A 20417-nucleotide genomic window follows, 5' to 3' on the forward strand; every position below is an offset into this window, starting at 1 on the left:
ACGTCAACGGGACGTTACAACCCGTCCAATCCTCTGGAGGAAGATCTGACACGGCGGCATATGTTGTAACGTTCTTATCACAAGACGGCGTTCTGTCTGGGCCGTGACTGGAAGGTCCACACGCCTCAACAGCAGATATCGAAAAATGTGCATTGTCCCCATCTACGACCAGCTTCGACAGGTGCATCTCAGTCCCAAGAAATGGCTTCTCGAAGCTTCGTCTTAGAACTACTCACCGCCATCGTGTCGTCCCCTGATAGGGCACGTCTTCAACCGAGGCATTATCCGATTGCCCATAGTGACCACCCGCCGCTCACCACCATATGGACTCCACTTATGTACCCGACGACAAGGCGACCAACTGTATGATCTGGAGATCAGTATCAAGGAGACAGGGAAGGAGAGGGGAGAGGCCGTTGGCTGTCTCTATCGGCCCACCCTCCCGCAAGCGAGCAATAAGCTCTCCCGCTCGTGGCGATCCAATGGTATAATCCACAAATTAGTGTGGGATGGAGATCCCATGCCTCCGGCAGTCATGTTTACAAGCAAGGACAAAGCTTTTTTTGATCCAGTAGGAAGAGCAATTATTATAATATTTGCCGCGTTGAGCGACGACGGGAACTCTATAATCTGCTTGCTTCTCCTGTTATTCCCCATTCAATACTAACCGTCCCCCTGAGCGTCCTTTAGTATGCAACCCCCCACGACCTTGCACCGGGAAGTAACGCTGCGAAGCAACACTGGGTAAGGGATTCCGTCGTACCCGTTGCCCACGCACGAGCTTGCCTTCCATAGGAGAGGATAAATCCGTGACGACCACAGTTGATCAGAGAGGCCCGGATATATGGAGTTGATACGGTGCTGTCTAGCTTGCAACGCTGCCTTTGGGTAGGAGGTGGATGCGAATGAGACCACCCTTGGCTCAAGGAATCGGTTGAGATGGGTGCATCTGTGGTCCCACCGAGCTTTTTTATCGACGGATGTCACTGGCAATGCATCCGCCAGGGTTAATGATATTTGGTGTAAGTCCAGTCCCCTGCATAAAAGTATGGATGCTGCAGCCTCTATTCAGCTTCTTATTGGTGTAGTTGGAATGGTTGAAGGCAAGGAGGTTTTGTCGTTGAAATTATGTTTTTTCTCTTAGCTCAACTTACAGGCCTAACATCGCAAGGGCTCCATCTTTTTACGACATCATCAGTGCACGTGGGGCTATTCGATAACATACCACATGTCGTCGACGCTGCTCTTGTACTTTCATGGTTTCCAAGGCCCTGAGTGCAAGTCTATTCCATTACGATGGAGACGGCAGTCATCAAGAGTCCACCGAGCTGCACCGTGTGCTGTTCTTCGTCGAACGACGCTGAGCTTTCCTTCCGTCTACGGAGCCTCTGACTGAGATGTTGCCTGCGAGAAACGATGCTCTGCCTAGCCTGTCCCTCTGGTGACAGCCCTACTTGTTTGACTCTTGGTTCTATCCACGTACAGTCAGTTGCCATTGGCATATAATTCACGCCACCTCCTGAGAATACCTGCTATAACAGCACATGAAAAAGCGGCAATGGAGGATTAATATTGCCTCACCTTCGAATAAGAAAATGGGAAGCATGGCCATCCAACTTGTATCTTATATATCATAGATCAGACAGAACTGCATTCCTGGTGCCCATCAATGCGTACTTAATTGTCATGCCCCAAACATCCAAGTATTTTTCTAGACGTATTGCTTCAATTGAGCCATTTATTCACCATTTGTTATAGAATCCAGGCGCTTCAAACTTCGAGCATTAGTCAAATCGAAGCAGGGTGTCCTGTGAAACAGCGGAAAGAGCGCTTTATCTCGATGAGAGGATTGGAGTGAGGCCAACCGTTCACAATATGTGGCGTTTGTCGTGGACGACTACAGTTGGTTGTTGTCTTCCTATTTTGAGTTCTAAAGTTTGCGTGACTTAGAAGAGGTTCAGTTTGAGAAGATGCAATGCAGTCTGGTTTGGGGGCAGCGGCGTCGTCCACCCTGAAGTCATCATCCGTTCTGGGAAACCTAAATTTTGGAAATCGTCTCGTCCAAATCCCAATCTCTTCGTTGAATCAGTTCTGTGAACCGGTATATGATCCAGCTAATTCCCGGGTGCCCATCAGATGCACTCCTACAGATGGGGTCTTTCCTCATGTGCGATACCTGCGGTGGCTGGTTTAACAGCTTCTACTCCCACAAGAAGCCTCTCAATGCCACGAGCCACGAGCCACGACATCCCTCTCTTCGAGTGCGACATATGTGAGCGGTACTTCAACAGCCAGCGTGAAGTCGAGCAGCACATGAATGCTCGTAGGCACTGGTCAGAATTCGAGTGTGAAACCTGCGAGAGATTCTTCGACATGCGACAATTACACTGCAGTCCCGTAACGCCCTACAGGTAACTAATGAACATTGGGTGGACCGACTAAACCTGCATTCAATCCTTCACGCCACTCCCAAAGATATCGTCCCTCCTCGCCTTCCTATCCCAAACAACCACGCCATCACTACGTTGCTTGAAATAGAGTATTCGATGCTGTGGGATGAACTCCTCGTCCGACTGCTCAGTCTTCCACGAATCCAACGATCTCTCCTTCACGCCCAAAAACCGGTCCAGATACCCTACGAGGTAATCACTACTATTCAAGCTGGGATCCCAGCGCAGGCGATTCATCACATCTGCCGACGTTCGGAGCTTGCCTTCGTAGACCGGACTGATGACTGCATTCTTAGGGACCTTCTTGGAATTCTTGGTCGTTGAAGTTTCTGCTTCACTGTCGTCGTCCCGAGTGGTATGGTCTTCATCTGAATCATCATCGCTTTCAGACTCGTCTTGGCCGATAGTGTATTCACCCCATTCCCGACCGTCAAGTCGTAGGCTACCCAGCTCGGATTGCTTGACCACTGATGCGCTCATCCATGACGTTTTAGAATCGAAGTATTTTTCATCTCCCCGGATCTGGCCCTCGAAAATTTGCAAGACGGTCTGCAGCGAGCCGAGGGCGAGTTTGAGGTCGTCCTTCGTCATTTCCTGGCCATTGGCCGTCTCCCACTCATCCAGGCCGATGAGGTAGTAGCCTTGGTATTCCTTTTCTTCCTGATAGGAGGAGGATTCCTGGCCAACGAACCGTACAGGCCAGATTCTGGCGTGGATTTTCGGAAGTCGGCGGTTGAGATCTACAGCATGGAAATTCAGGTCGGTGAAGATTGTGGTGGGGGCAAGAATTTACTTACCGACGAGCAGCATGACGCACCTGGACTCCAGCCAGCCGACGAATTGGCTTCCCTTTCCCAGGGATGTGCCCCAGAATTGGACATCAATCCTGACGTAGCTCTTGTAGGCTTTCAAGAAGTCGGAGGCTCCATCTTCAAGCCTATGTGCAGTCGAGTTGTCAATATCTCCAAGGAATCGAGACCAAGTCATCCCATCATCCGACAGAAGCCTGTCCGCTCGTCGAAATTCCTCATTAATAGTCCTAACAGACGGCAAAGAGGCACTATGCGCCACATTCAAACCTGGCGCGTGAATCCCGAGAATAATCATGGGCTCCCTCGCCGTCCTCACATAGCGAAGGCGCTTATGGAAAAAAGGATCGAACACCATGTCTTTTTTCCAGTCGAACTGGGCGTAATGGTTGAAGAACGTCGAAATGATGTCCGGCACAGAAACGGACCTGGCGTCGCGAGCGAGAAGCTTGCAGACCCGAGACAGCATAATCGATATGTGGATCCCGCCCAGGTACCCAAACCGAGCTTCGTAGATGCCGCGACGCTTGGCCCACGTCTTGATCAGGTGGTATACAATGCGAAAGGCTGCGAGGTCAGGGAGAGTGCGGCGCAGGTAGTGCAAGTCGCGGGTAGGCTTCAGTTTCGACAGAATCTGGGTCGGGAGGATCCATGCTGGGTTGTTGGCGGGTATTCGCAAGGCTTGTGGCCAGGTCTCGGCTATCCAGGCTGAGGGACAGTACTGCAGGTCCATCTTGATACCCTGAATTTCGAGCTCAAGCATGCTTCCCGAATGTGCGTTGACGCGGCGCAGGACACGGATGCCGACGCCCTTTGAAGCAGCCTTGCGGAGTCGTTGGACGGCGAGAGAAAAAAATGTTTTGGAGCTGACGGGGCCGATGCAGAGACAGTCGATGTCAGATGAGGAAGTCCATACACCAAGGCCATAGGAACCGACTGGTACGAAGACAAGGGATAGCTTGGACCGGGCTTGGCTAGCAGCTCTGTCCCGGTCAGTCCCCATGATTGCATCTTGCAGTATCTGGAGAGCTTGCTGCCCCTTCGTAATATCGGCGTTGGAAGGAAAGACATTGCAATCAACCAAACATGACTTCAGATTGGACATGTCCGAGAGACTTTCTGAAGCTGATTTGAGGTGCACTGGAACAAGTAACTTGCTCGTTTCCTCTGCCAGTTCCGAAGTTCCAGCCGTGCACTTCAGCGAACACCTGACCCCCCAATGGTCGCTGGCATAAGTATTCTCTGGCGCAGTTTCGTCTTCTTCACAACGGGAGAATCCAAACATATTGAAGCCGCCCACAAAGAATAGATCGGGTGCCTTGACCAAAATCCTATCATACCGCTGTGGCCGGTTGTTGAACCTACTCCCAACAATCCTCGCGGCAAGTTCGTTTACAGTCGGGTCGAAAGTAGCCCCTTGTTCACCCTCGAAGGCCTCTTGGAGGTGTTGCCGGCTTTCTTCGAGCTCCGTGGAGTCGAGATTGTCAAGTCGAGCTACGACCCACGAATCCTCCAGTCCCGACTCAGTCAACATCTCCTCCAGATCGACAAGATACTTGGCTGTTTGTGGTGTGATTGCCTTCTTCTTCAGCGCTGCTTCGATTGTGTAGGCGCTCGTGGTAATGTTGAGGTCGCCTGCCAGTACCCATGGATTCTGTGGGTAATTATTGGACAGATAGCTGAGAATAGACTGGAGTTCCGTCTTCTTCGCCGCGACTGAGCCGTCAGTAAGTCCACATGCAAGATGCGCCGCTGCCAGGATCAAGGGAATGAAGGAATCGCCTTCGGCCTTGCCAATGTCGTCAAATTTGATCACAATGAATCCCTTGTGTCGTCGAAAGGAGACCCAATCCCAACTAAAAGACCATTTGCTCAGCACGACCACATTCAAGTGACTAGGCAGCGGGTCCACATCTGACTGATCAGGCGGTCCATTCGATACGAAGGGATATAATCCTCGAATATTGCCATCTCTCAGAAGATAGCACAAAAAGTCGTCGGTAACTTCCTGCAGAACCAGAACATCTGATAACGCAGAATGTTCTTGCAGGTTCTTGAGAATGAGGGCATATCGTGATTGAGAAGGGGGATGATGGAACTCAGCCAGCACATTGTAGCTTGCCAACTTCAGTGAATCCGGAGATGGTTTGCGTTGATCTGGCGTCGTATACAAGCGAAAAGATTCATTCGAGAATACGTACGGCCTCCAGCTCAGAGAACAGCTTTCTGTCCCCATTTCGTCGTCATTGTGGCGATGTATTTGCTCCTTGTCCGCGGGATAAAGCCCCACGGGTGTCGTGATCCGAGAGATACTTAGGTTCTTGAGCTCGATCGTTCCCCAAAGTTTCATCTCGCTCGAAGCGTTGTCGTTGATGTGCGTCCTCTCCCGTACCAAAATGCAGAGCTCGTTGACCTCCCATTCAATGGCAGGCAGCAAAGACGCCTTGTGTAAGAGAGATTTGTGCGGGAAGGAGTTGTGATCTTGGCTTTGGCCCAGGGTCATATGCATGCGACAAGGGGTTGGCTTTTGTCCTAAAGCCTCCATAATGCCCTTCCTCGTTTCTTCCAGCATTGTCTGGTTCTCCTCCTCTTTTTCACAGATGGAAATGGTGTTGTCCTGTCGATGAGGGAATACACCTACACAGTCTAGACGGACACGCAATTCCTCATAGTCCGCTGCGGCCCTTTTCGATTGGAAGTGTGAGATGATTAAATCTGACGCTGCTGGTAGGCTCTCCACTCCCACAAAGGGATAGATGAGATTCACATGAGGCGGCCACTTTTCGAACGCCTTGTCATACAGCATCCGCAGCCTGTCAATCGAGCCCCACAGGTGTCGTGGGGGGAATATACATAACGCTGTGTCATGTGAGCCGAATGAGACGCTCTTCGTCCGTGGTGAAGCTTCCGCGGCCGCCATAATGGGGGAAATAAATATAGCCGTCCTGTTGTTGAAAACGTGGTGGAAATAACGATGAAATGTCAACTGGGAAATCTGCTGCTCACAGAAAGAGGAGCTTGGCTGGTGTGACAGTTGATGAAAGACAATACTTGACGGGTATTGCAGAGGTTTATAGTAGAATCGAGCACAGCTCCAACGCTTGGACTTCTTCAGCTACTATTTAGAGTCAACTTGGACCAATAAAAGATCACCAATGCTCGAACCCAGACAATTCTGGAGCTGAGTCCACTCGGCGGATGGTGGCAGAGCATTGTGTGGGTAGTTTCAGCCCTTTTTGCAGGTGTGAATACTCGGTGGATGCAGTGATACATTATGATTCATGCGGGGTGACTCAGGAGTTACGTTAGCGGTGCTGAGAAGCTTTCCCATGGTCCAAGTCCTGGCCAATGTTGAATAAAACTGGTTCAAAAACGCTATATGAAGCGTTCATTATTCCGAGATCAAATACTTCGATTTCATGCAAAAAGGGCTGTCAGCTCTATTGCAGGAAAAGGCTGAATGAAATCATTTGCGAACAGGATAGAGCAGATTTGGGAGACGAAGGTATTCTTCATTATGTATGGTCTGTGCATTACAGGGGGCTCGCACAGGGTAGGTTCGCTCAACAGTGACCTATACCACCACCCTGCATCTCATCCCTCAGATGGTTATGGTCTCATACGCTGGTTGGGCTCATTTAACATAACTCAGATTTTATTGCCATAACATTTACAGTTATTCAAGTGGCTTCTTTTGGGTATTAACTATATCTACTCCCGAGTTTCTGTACTAGTGCACTGACAGCCATCAGATAGTCGCTGATGAGTCCATCTACGTCTTCAATACTACGATGGCTTTCCAGTATAACCTCCTCAAGTCTGTGTGCCTTCGTTGTTGTTTCCGACTCTTGGTTCTGTTTTTATTTCGTCCCTCGTGTACCATTTTAGTCTTATTTTCCGTGCCGGCTCCGTCTGTTGGCTTTGATTAGCAGCGACAGAATTTGGTTCTTCGTCAGACCTATCATCTTTTATGTCGTCTACGCCTTTCTTGACGTGGGACAATAGTGATAACAGCACGCTTGTTGAAGAATGCTGCTTAGGAATCCATATAATTGGTCTTCCCCTTTCCGGCTTTGTGGGTTGCTTTCCAAAATTCACCCCCAAGGGCTTCAAAGGCCATTTTATCGCACCGGCGGATTGCTCATGTGAAGCATGTCTCTGGTCGGAAACAGTCCCGCATATCGGCATCATCAAAATCATATTGAACCTTTACTTTGATGCGTAATTGTAGTGTCGCTCCACGCCATATGAACTTTGCCACCTGCCAATTCCCTCATTTAATGAACAAATCATATGTATCTGGTGGCACAAACCTCCAACCTCACCGAAATGATGCTTATATTATCACTATATACTTGACGGTCCTGTCACCTTGACCAAGCAAGGCTTTAAGTCAAGGAGAACTCAAATACTCGCGCGCAGCCTCTCGCTTCTTTATCCACAGAAGCCCGCTAGAATCGGAACATATAGTAGAGGCCCACAATCAGAAACGGCTGACCGTGATAGAAACACCTAACACAGCCTAAATATCTCATTCCATGCAGATGGAATGAGAAGAGGAACGAAAAGCCTTCATTTTACGACCCGAATTCTCCCTTTGACTGTGGTACAACCGATTTTCGGTGTGCGAGTTGCCGTGGTCGCCACAGAGGCAAACTCAACCAAGACCCAATCTGCCATTCACGGACAAGTCGGGAAAATGGACAGAAAGCACAGGGAAATTGATATGCCAGGTTTACATTTACTTCCACTAATACCAACCTTCGATTATGGCCTGTCTTTGGAACGCCTTACTAACACTTTAGAGATCGCATGCATGTCCGCGAACAGGAACTTGGGCGATGAGTTATACTCAGTTATGCTACATCACATCAATTGCCGGCTGAGTGTCTGTTCCTGCCTAGTTACAGATGATGGCATGGTCACTGCATGAGTTGCGAGGTCATTAACAGCCCGTAGCGGGTCGAAAGAGCCCCGAGCATTTCCTCTTGGAGATTACTGTCTATTATATCAAGTAATTTGCCACCGCCTCCTTCGATCATACGCTGTCGACTGATCAAGGCTGATGGCATGATTGCTCCTCATAAAGATGATTGAAAGCAGTGGAAGTCAGCGCCAACGTGCCAGTTGTTCAACAGCTAGCTAGATGTCTGGCAGATTTGCCCCCGCCTGTTGTATAAGGACAATCATGTTGTCCAGCCATATTTCTGACAACAAGAACCTAAACACTCATGTGAAATACTTCACTTACGAGCAAGAGTTGAAAAATTGCACATACGAATATTTCGATCGTACCCTTTGACTTTGATCCACCCTGAGCCTCGGACGCCCAAAATGGTCCAATCACGTCCAACGACTTCATCGTTGATACGGGGTTGCGGTTCCATCAGTTGACCTGATTTGCAGTGGAAGCAACTGATCTTCAAGACCCAGAGAATACTCGATGGCGTCACTGCTAGTATCCGTCGAAACACGACAGACCAAGGGCTGCTTCGAGCACGAAGCCAGATATATCTGAGCGAGACCACCGAGGCGGGCAACCGCCTTGTTACATTTTCAGACAAGCCATACAATGCTGCTATGGTGAAAGAGCAGGATGAGCAGCGGATGAAAGACTGTATCTACGGGACTATGGCGGGCTTCGAGACGAAGGAGCCAGAATTTTACGTTAGACCGGCAGTGAAAAATTATTTATAAAGGGAAGCTTGAGGCACTTTTTCTCCAGGTGCAAAAAGGTGCTGGCTCACAATCTACTATAGTGGAGAGAAGTTGCAATTTCACAAAAATCATGTAAATAGCCAATAGGATATTTTACATGTGCAAATACTTACGATGCAAAAGCAGACAGGGGTTGATAGAGGTATTAGTTCCCTACACGTGCGGTATTGACTCCTAAGTGAAACTAACTGTATGGGTGATCATTCAAAGGCCAATTACGTCTCCGATATCTATAAAGGGGTCACTGGGCACGAGTAAAATGGATAATAACATACCTGTAGAGAAAGCGCGAATAATTAGTCCCTCTCTAAAACTCAATGCCCGTAATTATGTTTGGAATGCTAAAACTGATCCACGACTTCTGAGATATCCTGACGTATTCCAGTAAAACTAAACGTTCGGGTTCCACAATAGTAGTCGCATAAGTCATTGGGCTGAGATTCTGTAGACCTAGACAAACGTAGGAAGTTAACAGTGTGTCATCCCGTCTTCGGCATTGTATGCTTGAGTTGAGGTCCTCTATTGGGCCACTCTGGGAAGACCCTAGGCGCAGTCGCTTCATTGGACCATGGCAAGCTGACATCAACGGTATTCACGATATGCTTTACTACATAAACCTACTGACATGATGTCGTTATAGGGAGGCATGTTATCATTTTCGCAATTTGTCAGCGTATTGTTGCACGCCACCACCGTGCCATAGTCGAGTACGTTCATGTGCGGTTATGGCACATCCGCCAAATTATTACCCTGATACTCTGGATATTCGTATTAACCGTAGAAATTTGGCTCACCCCATTGAAGTCACATTAAAGTCAGAAGACGCGATAAACCCAAAATATTCATACATTATCAACGCCAACTGCCCAGAAACTCTAACATATCCATACAAAAACTCCCAGGTCCAGCCTGGATTGAATGCAGTTCCTCTTATAGCTTGACGTTCAATCGTGAGCTCTTCTCTCGATCAAGCCAACCTGTCAAGACATTAATTGCGTGTGCGTATTCCACCTTAATATTCTGCTTCGCGAACAGTGTAGGCGTTTTGTCCCACCCATGCTTCTCCTTCTCTACTACACGCACCGAGACCTCCTTGCCTTGTGCCTTTAGTCGTTCCGCGAATCGCTGTCCCTCGGCAAGCAGCATGTCATACTCACACAAGCACAGATTGACAGGCGGTAACCGGTGGAGAAGGTCATCAGTCATGAGGCCGGGCGAAAGCCGAGGGTCAGAACGCTCGGATCTGGGGATAGGGGGCCAGATGTAGGAAGCGTCAAACAAGTCCGTCATACCTTTCGGCAGGGTGTTGTCCGGGTTCGCACAAGCGAGACGCTTGTTGGGCCGAGTGACGGTCCAGTCGAGGGAGGGATAGAAGAGTGCAAATCCGAGGAGTTTTGGTGGGACGCCCAAGAACTGGTATCCCCATCTTTGAGGAGTCTGGAGGAGAACCCAGCTCGCCAAAGACAGGGTTGCACCGGCTGAGAATCCAGAGAGAATAATTTGATCAGGGTCAATGCCTAGTTCCTCTGACCGCCGGCAGATCTGGAGGATGGCGTCGGCGCAGTCCTCGACTGGGGTTGGATAGGGGTATTCTGGGGCGAGCCGGTAATTTACAGAGAGAACGACAGCACCGCAGGCTTTCATGACGGTGGCAGCCCAAAGCTGATCGTCAGTCCCGTTGCCGAGAATGAAACCACCTCCATGGAAGTTGATGATTGCGGGCCGCTTGGGGCTCGTTGGGGTTATTGAAGGAAACGGCGTTTCTGGCGTTTCTGTCGCTGGTGTTGCTGGGGTTGACGAGCTGGCCATTTTCGCCGCAGAAGTAGAGCCATTGTCTGATTTCAGGCTCGATTGTGATTGTGACAATGTCAAGCTTGACTTTGACCCGAGCGACTTCAAGCTCGACTTTGACCGCAATGACTGCAAGCTCGATTTAGACCGTGCTGATCTTGTACTCATTCTGGACGACATCGAAGCCTTGGAACTCAACCTTTGAAGTTTTGCCCGCTTAGGGGGCTCGGGGTCCCAAATATCTACTCGGATCTTGTCCTTGCCTTTCCATTCCCCGAGAGTTGAATCAAGCCATATCGTTTTGTTTGGAGATGGGGATGATAAGTTCATCATACCAAATGCGAGAGTAGCCCCCGAACGGAGGGCATAGGCGCGAGCGGAAAGAGCCCATCGCGGACCGTTTTGCAATGGGTTCGCATAGTCTTCCCCGGGGGCAGATTCATCTATTGGAGGGGCGGGTATTGCGCTTCCCAGAGCACTTGGGGCGTAACTTGACATGTTGTTTTGGCGGTGGTGTTGGGTTCAAAAGAGTATGATTCACACCATGTCTGCATCAGCGCATCATTCTAATATGAAGATAAGTGACACTCACTCCTCAGACGGGGAAACCCTATTATCAGTCTGGACAATGAGCAGTTTCCAAGTATAACTGAGCCACAGTAGCGACGTCACAGCGCATATGACGACTCCGTGCCCATATGTAAGCGCCACAACGCCACGGGCTACTCCAATTTGCAACTGCCTTGGCAGCAGAACCCCGGCAGACGGGTATCGTCTTGGAATGTCTTGGTTGTCCCAAAGGTGTGCAGGTTCATGGGTTGTCATGGGAGTCAGCGGATCCCTGCTTCTCTTGGGCATAGTTCAGGACCAACACCTCCGTTCAGCTCCACTTGTTGACCAGATCCTCAGGTTCCACTGTACGAATCTAATAGTGACGTTAATATGTGACGTTGACAACTATGACGAAATCCGTACAGCATACTCGAAAAATTCAGGTGTATTCGCTACTGACATTTCGCCATGGCGCCACGCTGCAGGCACAACCGTGGAAGCGGGCACAACCGCGGAAGCGGAAAAGGATCAGGTATTTGCCTTGGCTTTATTTATGTATGAGCCAGCACCTGCCTTCAGAATTGCCGTGCTGGGCTTTACAGATTTCGATATCTTTTTTCTGTGTTTATTACCTTGTCCAGTGTAGTCCCGAGGCTCCCAAGGTGTTGAAGGCTCGTCGCTGGGCTCATCACCATGTCGCCCTCAATGCCAAAAGCATTTTCGCGCATTGCGCAATCCCTCAAGCCAAACGGCACGAATGGTAGCACAGACGCCCTCTCAGAGAAAGGGAAGGCAGCACGGCGCAACGAACTCAGGCGACTGGAAAAGCAGGAGAAAGAGGAACGACGTAGCTATGAGCAGGCAGAGATCGAGAAACGATGGCGCATCGAAGATGAAAGCGCCAGGGCCAGCGAAAGCGAAGAGACGCGGGCACGCTATGGAGAACTGGTGGAAGCCCACGACCTCTCCACGATTGCCGAAATTGGCGAGATGTCTGTGGGCCAGGAAGTCGAGTTTCGTGCCAGGATATTCACCCAGCGCCGTGTTTCAAGCAAGCTCGACTTCATTCTGTTTCGCGACCAAACCCACTCGATCCAGGGCGTTCTTGCTCACACTACGCCGCACATGGTACGCTGGGCTCAACGTCTTCACCCCGAGTCTCTTGTCTATGTGACGGGCACGCTCAAAAAGCCAGTAGAGCCGGTCCGCTCAGCTACACACTCTGATGTCGAGGTCGATATCTACTCCATTCACTTGGTAAACTCAGCAAACAACCTGGGGTGGACCAATTACGAGCCCCCGGATTCAATGCATACACGACTTTCTGCGCGTGTGCTCGATATTCGCCACCCCTCCAACCAGGCCCTCCTGCGTATACGCTCCATGATCACCCGTCAGTTTCGTGACGTGCTAGACGACCAAGGCTTCATCGAGATTCACACGCCGAAGTTGCAGCCAGCGGCGACAGAAAGCGGCTCTTCGGTTTTCAAGGTTAACTACTTTGGACGTACCGCTTTCTTGGCCCAGAGTCCTCAGTTGGCGAAACAGCAAGCCATTGCCGCCGATCTGGGGAGAGTCTTTGAGGTGAGCGACCCCACTGCGTACCATGCGAGTAGTTGATGCTAACCCATTAATTGAATAGATCGGGCCTGTATTTCGTGCCGAAAACTCCAACACCCATCGGCATCTGACGGAATACACTGGTCTCGACCTTGAGATGGCACTTGAGCACTCCTACGCGGAGCTGATTGTTGTTGTCGACAAAGTCTTGAAGGCAATTATTTCTGCAGCCCAGTCCATGCCTGAGATCCACGTTGTGCGCCAGCGCTGGCCCAGCGAGGATGTGGTTTTCCTTGAAGAAACCCCGGTCATTCCATTTTCCGAGGGTATCCAGATGCTTCGGGACGATGGAAGAGACGTTGCTATGGAGGACCTGTCAACCCGTGACGAGATCCGTCTCGGAGAACTCATCAAGGAGAAGTATAACACGGACTTATACATCCTCGACAAATTCCCAGCCAATGCTCGACCGTTTTACACTCACAAAGCGGAAGACCCCCAATGGACCAACTCATTTGACATCTTCCTCCGGGGCCAAGAGATATGCACAGGAGGGCAACGTATCCACGACGCTGCCTTGCTTCGTGAGAGCATGAGAGCAGCGAAAATATATGAGAACGAAATGGAGGAGTACTTGGCAGCATTCGACTTGGGCCCACCCCCACACGGCGGCGCTGGCATTGGCTTGGAGCGGATTCTTTTGCTGCTGCTGGAGCTCGGGGACATCAGGCACGCCTCGTTGTTCCACCGCGATCCAAAGTCCCTCCCCGCAAAAGCTCCGAGTCTTCCCCACCCCGAAGCCGATACGACAAAACACTGCCACGAAGAACCTCCCGTCGAGAAGCTCATTGCCAATTACGGAGACGCCTCGAACACTTCTTGGCTTGATGAACGTTTCCAGATCTGGCGTCACCATTCAGGCGCCGCTGTCGGATATGCCATGCAAAACAAAAAGTTTGTCATGATCACAGGTGACCCTCTCTGTGACCAAAGCCAGTATGAAGAGGTCATTGCTGCATTTATCGATTATATTTACAGCACCCTGGAACGGATCCCTGTGTGGATGTTGGTATCAGACACCGTGCAACACATTCTTGGGCGCAACCACAAATGGCGCACGCTAAGTTGCACGGAGGAGCAACGCGTCGACCCGGACAACCGCATCGAGCCCAGCAAGCACGACTTGAACCGAATTGAGCGTGAGGGCATCGACATTGATGAAGTCCATCCCGACGACGACTTCATGCTGCGCACTGACAAAGCCATTGAAGAATGGAAGGCCGCCCGCCAGGGTAAGAAGCAAGTCCACTTGACCGAGGTCCGCCCCTGGGTCGACCAGGAGCACCGGCGCTACTTTGCCGCCCAGCGTGACGGCGAGGTATTCGGTATGGTAGTGTTGGCCCAGCTGGCGCGGCGCAACGGCTGGCAGTTGAAATGGGCTCTCGACTTCCCTGCCGCCCCCAACGGCACGATCGAAGTGCTCGTCGAGAATGCAATGTCGTGTGTCAACGGACCCGTCACCTTTGGCGTGGGCGCGTCTGAGAAGTTGACCCGCGGCGCATACCTGCACGGCGTGCGTGCCAAGTTCCTGGCCAACACGTACGAGGTTGTTGTCAAGAGTCTTAGACTGGACAGGAAGTCGGCGTTCAGAGAAAAGTTTGGGACCCTTGGCGAGCAGGTGTACATTTGCTACCCGCGCCGCGGCGTCGGCGTGCAAGACCTGAAGCAGATTGTGAAGTTCTTTGAGGATTAGGGAGCGTTGTTGCATACGTCAGGATTATTAATTTTTGTCACATACCCCTTCTAGATAGCTCAGATCAGGAATTGAGAGTTTTGCCCCCTTCCAAAGAAGCCTATCTAGTGATTTCCGGCCATGGCCAGTCCCACCAGCCCTAGCATGTCCAAGATCGGTCTCTGGAAGTGAACTAAACGGGCTGAAGCTGCGGATGACGAAGTGGTCGTTGCCGGAATCGCTGAGGTCGCCGTTCTAGTTGCTGGCGATCAAGTTTCATTTGGACTCTCGCCGCCTATGAGTGAATCCGTCGCCGTGCCCGTCGCCGTAGCCCTCCCGGACGTCGTACTCTGAATCACCACAGATGAGGAGCGAAATCGGCATCCCCAGAAACATACCAATCCCACCCATCAAGGTCCGGATCCACCGGATCCGCCTTGATCCCGGGACATGCATTCCAGCATTCGAACATTTTCGGCGTAGACCCTTTGATCGTGTTTCCGTACGGATCCGCAAAGCACGGCACCGTCAGTGGTTTCATCCAGCCGCCCCATTCCTCCCAGAGGTCCAGTTCGTTCTCGACGTGTCGGTTAGACTGAAGTAGGACGATCGCGCCATGCCGTCGTCGGGCAGGTACATTTGCGTCCCGTTGAATTCGATGGCGGTCACGGCGTAGTCGCTCACAGGTGGCCCCAGGTCTTTAGGGATGGTGAGGAAAGGGGCCGATGAGCTCCTGGCACCCATCACGGAGGAGCGGGGACACCCTCAGCGCGAGATTAGTGAGGAGACTAGAGTCGGGTCGGGTTCGGAGAACAGGGGGAAGTTGTACACGGAGAAGAGCGATGATACCTTGGCTTCGGGGAGCCCGAACGCGATTCCGGTTGTGACGCCGCCGCCGGCGAAGGCGGCTTGAGCTTGGATGATACCATTTGGTATTATGTGGATAATGAGGATCGGGGCCCGTGGGCTCTGTGGCGTTTCCTATATATGTGATGTGGACGAGGGTGGTAAAGGTCGTATATGCTGGGGTGTGTGTTGCCGGTGGGTAGGTAGTCGGTTAGGACGCCTGGACTAGTGTCAGCATCTGGAGCTATCCAAATGACAAGTCTCTATAATTACAGAAAAGCAACCAATTATAGTTGCAGAGGTAGAGCCGGTAGTGCTCATATATAGAGTCAAGTGAGCATTTATCTGTCGTTGGATTGTAGCATACGGGTTTGTTGTCCTCCCATTTGTAGGGATCGCGCCAGAAGTCAGCCGACGGATACTTCTGTCTCGACGCCGGCTTGTATGGTTTTTGGGACTGAGACGTTGAGTGCTGATGAAGACGAGATTCAGCAGGCGAGAAGCCCGAGGGAAGTTGTCCTCATCATTCTGTGTTGTCTCAGCGACTACCCATGTAAGTCGTTGGAGAAAAAAATGATGGCATTCGAGATCGACATTTGGAATGAACATAATAAAGGCATCTACAAAGACGCAATGCTCACGTAAATGGTCGAGGCAACCCCTAAACATCAACGTCGCAGCCTAGTTGCTAAGCATCAGCCGGTTGTAATACACGGGCGGCTACAGCATAGAACGGGCGCACGCTAGGCTAAATGCGCTTGCAATTTCCCTCGAAGGCCAAGGAATAGTAAAGCTTAATATGACGTCTATGCAGGTGCTATTTGGGTATTGCCATGGCCAGATTTCGTTGGAAGCGAGATCTGGTGATTGTGAAAGGGAAGAAGGGAAGTTGATGTAGTTTGTGCAGGGTACGGAATTATATTAGGAATCGTAGATCTGAGATATGGATTGTTGCAGCTTGAGCAAGTTGAATTGTAAACTCAAGAGACCCCATTCAATATGTAAGCTATGTACTTGAGAATCGTTATACGACTTTTCAAGGCTGATAATGGAGTTTTGAAAGAGAAAGGGTACATCAAAAATGAGCATAGTGATCAATTCAACTGTGCCTCTGATCGTTCATCTCAAGAGGGGAGTACTGTAGTACGGGCTTATTTACTTCAACTCGACAACGGTGTAGTGCCAAGCCTCAAGGTCTCGTCTTACATAAAACTTGCAGGGATGACCCCGACAACTCAGGGTGTTACTTCGCGATAGTGACTTGCATATTGTCAGCAGTGACGGCGACGTGCCGAATATTTAGTCTAGCATGCGATCCTGCTTTGACGAAGACTCGAATGACTTCGAGTTCTTGTTGCCGATGGAGGTCTTCTGATGCCGAGGCAGGCGATGCAGCGCTTTTGCACCTTTTTGACACTATCTGGAATATTCTCCAGGTAGCCTCGTAAGGCTATTACCGGCACTTCCGCAACAAGCATGAGCAGGATGTCGACATTTCGAATGCTCGGCCCTTCCAGGCTCCTCTCTTCTGCATTTCCTGCTGCACGAAGGGCGCCTTCACTACGGGTGCCACGGCGGCCAACCCCGAACATTCCTCGCACACCGCGAACCGCTTCTTCTCCATCCCCGATCCTGAGCCGCATCCAAGTCCGAACATTCTCCCACACGAGTCTCCTGCTCCGCAAGCCATGGCCAAAGAAAGACCCTCACGAGGAACTGCGCAATGCGAAACCGTTCATCGAAGACGGCAGCTTCGGCCGCATGGCCCGCTCGCCACGCACCCACACCATCGCGGTGCTCTCCTTCGCCGGCGCCCTTGCTTTCTACTTCAGCAACATCGAGACGGTCCCCGTGAGCGGGCGGCAGCGCTTCAACTGCTATAGTCAGGAGAGAGTCGAGAAACTCACGCAGAGGGAGGCCAAGCTAGTAATACATAATGCTGAACAGCAAGGCGGGTTCCTGTCCGAGGGCGACCCGCGCACGCGCATGGTTAAGAGGGTTATGAAGAGGTTGATTCCCGTCAGCGGCATGGCGAATGCGGAGTGGGAGGTCAGAGTCATCAACGACGATAGTCAGGTCAACGCATTTGTGTTGCCGGGCGGGAAGGTTTTCGTGTATAGTGGTATTCTAAAGGTTGCACGGAATGAACACGGCCTTGCGGCGGTACTTGGACACGAAATCGCACACAACCTCGCGCAGCACATCGCAGAGCGCATGTCGGGAAATATTGGGGTGAACATTCTATTGGGCAGCATGGGCATCATAGAGATGGCCCTTGGAGGTTCGACATTCCTCACGCAATTGATCGGTGGAACCGTACTAGGTCTGACTTTCTCGCTGCCCATGGGGAGGAAGCAGGAGTCAGAGGCTGATTACATCGGTCTGATGATGATGGCCGAGGCGTGCTATGATCCGGAAGAAGCACTGCATTTCTGGGAGAGGATGGAGCGTTTGACCCAACAAGCCCCACCGCAATGGATGAGCACACATCCTTCGGTACGTAAAACATAATTGCTCGGCAACAGATTTCTAGCAGGAGACTGCCGTGCTAACATGATGCAGAACCGTAGTCGCATAGAGGATATCCAGCGGTGGATGTCCAAGGCGTTAGACAAGAGACAGTTGAGTGATTGCCGAGGCATCTCTTCGTTTGCTGATGCTTTCAAAAGAGCCATGGAGCGTGGCCACGTGATGGAAACTGACTCTTCCAATTGGTAAGATCAGTTTACATAGATCCAAGTTCACAGTCATAATGTCGAAAGCAAAGTCTTAGATTTATATAAAGGGTCGGACTTTACCGTTGGGAAGACGTTCGGGATTTTTGTATGAGTCGCACTTATAGTCCTCCTGAGTCTTGAGACTTAAGAAACCCCCACTTATTCACATACCTATTACTACGAGAGATCAATAATATGGGCAGTATGTCATTCGACTTCAGTACCTTACAATTGTGGTCAGTTGCTGCTTCTCTGATCGGACAATTGGGCAAATAGTGGCCGAGGTACATTCGTAGCTGTTAACCTTGGCGCCGCGCACCTGAGCACCCAATTAACATCCAAATGCCATAGATCCCTGCTTGGGCCATGCGTGCCGAGGTCCATGTCAATCGCATTGTACTCCTGACATTCGTGGCGGTCGACTTCGGTCGAACAGAAGAGTAATTACTTCTGCATTTCACCAGTGAATACTATACCTAAGCTTGCCGGCGATAATATCACTTTTGCACTGCTTAACAGAGAGAGCCATTACCTCGACCTGCCGAACGACCCGCACAAGACACCATCGTAGATTGGCGCATCCATTTCCGACAATGTCTAAAACATACACCACAAAGGACGTTGCGGAACACAAGACGGACGCTGCGGGCATCTGGATCATTATTGATAACGGTGTATACGATGTCACAAGTGAGTTTGACAGCGCTGCGTCTCCTACGGCTCTATCGTAGAACTCGAAGCGCGAACCCATCAGCGACTGCGTCGTGTGAAGATGCGCTCTCGCTGACAGTTTGCCCCCTTCCGATAGAGTTCATCGACGAACACCCCGGTGGCCCAAAGATCTTGAAGCGTATGGCTGGCAAAGATTCGACGAAACAGTTTTGGAAGTACCACGGACAAAAGGTCATGGATAAATACGGCGAGAAGCTGAAGATTGGGTCAGTCGCGGAGAGTGCCAAGTTGTGAGGCAGTCAGATGGGCGTGGTGCGAGGGGACGCAGCCGGTGGACAGCGGCGAGATAGCTGTGATAGACGATGTGATGATAACCATGGGAATATACTATTTTGCAAATGCCCATATCCAACTGGTTTGCCTTATCCTGACGAAGCTTGTCTGTTTCTCTGGGTCAACTTTGAAGATAAGTTTCCTGCAGTCTTGCGTGTCCTCTCCAGTGGTTTCCCCAGACTTCGGATCACGCGTCACAATGCATATGTCCAAGTCCGAAGTTGAACCTCGGGAATGCCAAAAGCAGCTTCTCCCCTCCTCCCAACTGAAGGTTTTTAAGTTCTGTCCAATGAGAGAAACATCTCTCTTATGCCAGCGCGTTAATAGTATGATTGATGAGAAAAGAGCCCTTGAATGCCGACATAAGGAAACATGGGGGGTTGGTTCACTCTCTCCAGTATTCGCCAAGTCTGGGGAAGAGCTGCTGCGCCTGAACGAATCGTCGGGGCGGTAAAGGTCAGAAGGCCCATGGCCAACCATTGGCTCAAGACGGCGACCAGGCCAAGGCTCAGCTGATCAGTGCGCTCGCGCCTCGCTTGCTGCTTGCCGAGTGGGTAGAGTGGGGTTCTTTTGTCGGTGACGTTGGCGTGCCGGCTTTTGGCGAAGCCGCCTGGGAGCTTTCAGCGCAGCAGGATGAGGACCCCAGAAAACCTCGGACAAATAAACGGCGCATCGAAAGATGGATTGATATTGGATTAGCCCGATGTTCCACTGAAGTACACTGGAACAACGTTGGTACTTATTCCATCCGAGTGCGCCGTTTACTTGTCATCCACTTGCCGCCAGGCTTATCAAATTAGGCCTTAAAGTGAGGATAACATGTGCAATGCCCTAGCTTTTTGTTACCATCCGCTCTTCTTACATGTTCACTAATTGACTCGTGAGACCGCTTCACTCATATCCCCATGAAAAATCTTATCGACCGGACATTCAACTTGTCGGCAGGTAAAATAATAATACACAAACGATAAGCACGAAGCTGAAGGGAGACAAGGTATTGCTTTAGTGTCATCCTTGCTCAGACTGATGGAGCTCGGACATTGGCTTTTGGCCATTGGATCGTCGCCATAAACAATTGGGGTTCCGCTTTCTCAAGGCAAGAAGACAAGAGACCGACTCACATCCACTCGACTCGTGACTCGACTTCGTAGTTTGATTCCAAAGCTACCTTTTCGGTCAACCTTGCCGACTGAAAAGGGAGACTGTCTATCCATCGAACACTGGTACTTTGGACGTC

General features: G+C 50.7%; 5 protein-coding genes across 5 annotated transcripts; 3 read left to right on the top strand and 2 right to left on the bottom strand.

The window, feature by feature from the left end:
* Positions 1–2394: 2394 nt before the first annotated feature.
* On the bottom strand, positions 2395–6466 carry BCR38DRAFT_367805 (uncharacterized protein). The gene is made up of 2 exons (XM_040857249.1): positions 3248–6466; positions 2395–3190 (listed from the first exon to the last, which is right to left on the bottom strand). The coding sequence occupies exons 1-2, from the start codon at positions 6177–6179 to the stop codon at positions 2451–2453; spliced, it is 3672 nt and encodes a 1223-aa protein (XP_040716115.1). The 5' UTR covers positions 6180–6466; the 3' UTR covers positions 2395–2450.
* Positions 6467–9907: 3441 nt separating this feature from the next.
* BCR38DRAFT_457247 (Alpha/Beta hydrolase protein) lies at positions 9908–11266 on the bottom strand (the record flags this gene model as incomplete). The annotated part of the gene is made up of 2 exons (XM_040862018.1): positions 9908–10740; positions 10963–11266. The coding sequence occupies 2 exons, from the start codon at positions 11264–11266 to the stop codon at positions 9908–9910; spliced, it is 1137 nt and encodes a 378-aa protein (XP_040716116.1).
* A 747-nt stretch (positions 11267–12013) lies between these two features.
* BCR38DRAFT_484440 (uncharacterized protein) lies at positions 12014–14633 on the top strand (the record flags this gene model as incomplete). Its single annotated transcript, XM_040863752.1, has 2 exons — positions 12014–12904; positions 12963–14633. 2 exons carry the CDS (start codon positions 12014–12016, stop codon positions 14631–14633), a joined length of 2562 nt encoding a protein of 853 aa, XP_040716117.1.
* A 2026-nt stretch (positions 14634–16659) lies between these two features.
* On the top strand, positions 16660–18445 carry BCR38DRAFT_431468 (peptidase family M48-domain-containing protein). Its single transcript, XM_040860104.1, has 2 exons — positions 16660–17954; positions 18021–18445. The coding sequence occupies exons 1-2, from the start codon at positions 16935–16937 to the stop codon at positions 18174–18176; spliced, it is 1176 nt and encodes a 391-aa protein (XP_040716118.1). The 5' UTR covers positions 16660–16934; the 3' UTR covers positions 18177–18445.
* Positions 18446–18768: 323 nt separating this feature from the next.
* On the top strand, positions 18769–19141 carry BCR38DRAFT_457250 (putative cytochrome b5 protein; the record flags this gene model as incomplete). The annotated part of the gene is made up of 2 exons (XM_040862019.1): positions 18769–18865; positions 18984–19141. 2 exons carry the CDS (start codon positions 18769–18771, stop codon positions 19139–19141), a joined length of 255 nt encoding a protein of 84 aa, XP_040716119.1.
* Positions 19142–20417: the final 1276 nt, after the last annotated feature.

Source organism: Pseudomassariella vexata (assembly GCF_002105095.1).
Source record: "Pseudomassariella vexata strain CBS 129021 chromosome Unknown BCR38scaffold_6, whole genome shotgun sequence".
Lineage (NCBI taxonomy): Eukaryota > Fungi > Ascomycota > Sordariomycetes > Amphisphaeriales > Pseudomassariaceae > Pseudomassariella > Pseudomassariella vexata.

Bases quoted from the DNA above. Each gene is read 5' to 3' on its own strand.
- BCR38DRAFT_367805 (XM_040857249.1), bottom strand. From the start codon at position 6,179: ATGGCGGCCGCGGAAGCTTCACCACGGACGAAGAGCGTCTCATTCGGC. The intron at 3,191-3,247 runs GTAAGTAAATTC...TCCATGCTGTAG, and splicing joins GTGCGTCATGCTGCTCGTCG to ATCTCAACCGCCGACTTCCG.
- BCR38DRAFT_431468 (XM_040860104.1), top strand. From the start codon at position 16,935: ATGAGCAGGATGTCGACATTTCGAATGCTCGGCCCTTCCAGGCTCCTC. The intron at 17,955-18,020 runs GTACGTAAAACA...AACATGATGCAG, and splicing joins GGATGAGCACACATCCTTCG to AACCGTAGTCGCATAGAGGA.